Source organism: Penaeus chinensis, chromosome 13 (genome assembly GCF_019202785.1).
Source record: "Penaeus chinensis breed Huanghai No. 1 chromosome 13, ASM1920278v2, whole genome shotgun sequence".
Classification (NCBI taxonomy): domain Eukaryota; kingdom Metazoa; phylum Arthropoda; class Malacostraca; order Decapoda; family Penaeidae; genus Penaeus; species Penaeus chinensis.
In genome coordinates, this window is record NC_061831.1 from 5,702,485 (window position 1) to 5,704,984 (window position 2,500).

Consider the following 2,500-nt stretch of genomic DNA (forward strand, 5'->3'; position numbering starts at 1 on the left):
GAGAGAGAGAGAAAGAGAGAGAGAGAGTGAGTGAGAATGAGAGAGAGGGAGAGAATGAGAGAGAGAGAGAATGAGAAAAAAGCTAGTGAGAATGTGAGAGAGAGAGAATAAAGAGAAAGAGAACGAAATGGGACTTGGACCTCCCATCATCGTCTCACCCGTAACCCCAACCCCCACCCAACCCTTCATTAAACCCCATACCCATCCAGAGCCATGGACCCCCTCCCCCCATCTACCCCACGCCAACTCTCTGTCTCATAAATTTGGTTCGTTGTAGACCTGCCGAGCGTTGAGTCCTTCGTGTACAACCTCATTGAGACAGTGACATCGCGTTCGGCCATCAGCGAGGCGTTTGTGTACATCAGCCTGGTGTTTCTGGTGCTCTTGGTTTATACAGTGCTCACTGAGTACTTCAACAACGTTCCCATGAATGTCTTTTTAGAGCAACGCAGGTAAGGTTTCTTTCTTTCTCTCTCTCTCCCTCTCCCTCCCTCCTTCCAACCCGTTGTCCCCCGGCCCATTTCCCGGCCTATTTCCCCTCACGCCCCTTCCCTTAACCATATTCCCTCAAACTCCTTTCCTAGCCTTCCCTTCCCTTCCGTCAGTGTATCTTCAAATACACAAGCTACTGTTGTCTCTCCTTTTATAATGTTACGAAGATCTGTACAACACTTTCGCCACTAGACACTGCACCAGTTTTCTACAATAACATATCGTGCGTTGGAACCCGCATGCTTAGTATCTGCTTATTAACCTATTCTCTATTTAGCATTCCTCTTTCTCCTCTTCCGTAATAACTTCATTCCCCCCCCATCTCCCCCTCCTCGCCCGCTAAAAATAACAACGATGCTCCTTTGCAGCATCATTAACAGCATTCACCATCCAGCATGTCCATCCTCATCCTCCATCTCCAACAGGTCTTACAAACCCCAACGTCTCAGTCGTCCTATCGTCAGTTAGTAGCCTGTCTGTCTGGAATGAAATCCTGTATGGCGTGGTGCTGCTCGTAGTGGCTGGCCTTATTCTGGCAATAGTCCTCCCGGCCCTCCCTGGTGGTGTCTTCGGCAGGGGGTGAGTCTCCGCTGAGCAAGTCGACTCGCATGGCAAGAGTGTTTCTTAGGCCTGTATCTTCTTGGGTGTTGAATGCGAGTCTCTCCTGGAAGTTACCTTGCAAGTGTCCTAAATAAGTTTATTTGGCCTGTGTGCGAGGGAATCTTTGGTACAGGATGTGAGACTCCATTGCAAGAGTGCCCTGCTGGGGTTACTTTGGCCTGCATGGGGGACTTCTTGATGCAGGGTCCGGCATGGGGGTGTTCTGTTGCTTGTCCCTCTGTGCATGTGTTTTGTCGAGAAATGAAAAGACACCGGGAATGCAAGTTAACATTTCTTATGTGTTTAATGATGTTTTATTTGATAATAAAAATGTTAGCAAGTTTATTGTAGATCTAATTATAGTAAATCTAATTAATCTAATTTTTTTTTTTTAATGAAGGATTATATTATTATCTGTATTTCATTATTTGCTTTGAGAGTTCTTTTTTTCTAAAATGCCTCAGATTACCATTCAAAAGTAAAAACTTTCATTACAAGAAGCATAATTTTATTCGTGGTTAGACAGAGATTCAATCTTATTTTCATTTATTTTAATGGTTTCTTTTCTCTCCCTTTAGCTTTGGAAGTTCAGCCATGCAACAGCTTCAGCCATTGATGACTCACTTGGCCGCCCGTGTCGAAGCTGCTTTGGAGAAGTGGGACCACCCTCAACCTGACGTGGGCGGCCATCCCCATGTGGAGTAAAATTACGCCCACACCCCACGCCCACCCTCACGACCTAAGGATGCTCTCGAAATGCATAAGGTCGAAAAATGAGGAAGACAAAAACGGAGACGAAGACGAAGTATTCCATTCACCTGAATAATAAGAAAATGATCCACTTTCTTCTCAATCTTCTACCACACTTTAAAAAAACACCTCATATTTTTTTCCTACATTTGTCTTCCATTTTATAACCTCTGTCTCTTGCCTCCTACCCCCACCCACTTTTATCCACATGTCTCCACAAAACTTCATCAGATTTGATCCCTTTAACTCAACAGCACCTCATAAACCACAAGATTATGTACTGTACACGTTTTTTACCCTGTCCCGTTTCCGCTCAAACACGCTTCATCGCAATTATGTAAATAAACAAAGCCATATTATACGCAACGACACAGTAATACAACTATAGAGGAGTGAAGTATGTAACGTAACAGCTTGTAATTGTGAGACTTTAAAGGGATCCAAGCAGGTTTACTTCTTATTTCAATACTGTTTTGACCTTATGATTAAGATCATTCTATTCTTCATAGATTTTTGGTCATTCTTATGTTCTTCATTTTTCTTTCGTGCCATACATATTGTTTATTGTTGTTTGTCCTTTTTGTTATTGAGCTGATATACATATAGGTCTGTCAGTTGTTATGAATTTATGTATGTTCGCTTCAAAATAAACTATTTA

The 2,500-nt window shown here is 43.0% G+C and overlaps 1 protein-coding gene across 2 annotated transcripts in view; it reads left to right on the forward strand.

The window, feature by feature from the left end:
* LOC125031910 overlaps positions 1 to 2,500 on the forward strand; it is a 6,424-nt gene that overhangs the window by 3,905 nt on the left and 19 nt on the right. The window contains exons 2-3 of one of the 2 annotated variants that reach the window (XM_047622916.1): positions 278 to 452; positions 1,671 to 2,500. The exon at positions 1,671 to 2,500 is cut by the window's right edge and continues 19 nt beyond it. In XM_047622916.1, the coding sequence (XP_047478872.1) occupies positions 278 to 452; positions 1,671 to 1,797 (302 nt within the window). In that variant the 3' untranslated portion in view covers positions 1,798 to 2,500. Of the gene's footprint in view, positions 1 to 277; positions 453 to 917; positions 1,072 to 1,670 lie in introns of both variants that reach the window. The other variant, XM_047622917.1, reaches the window with a different exon arrangement.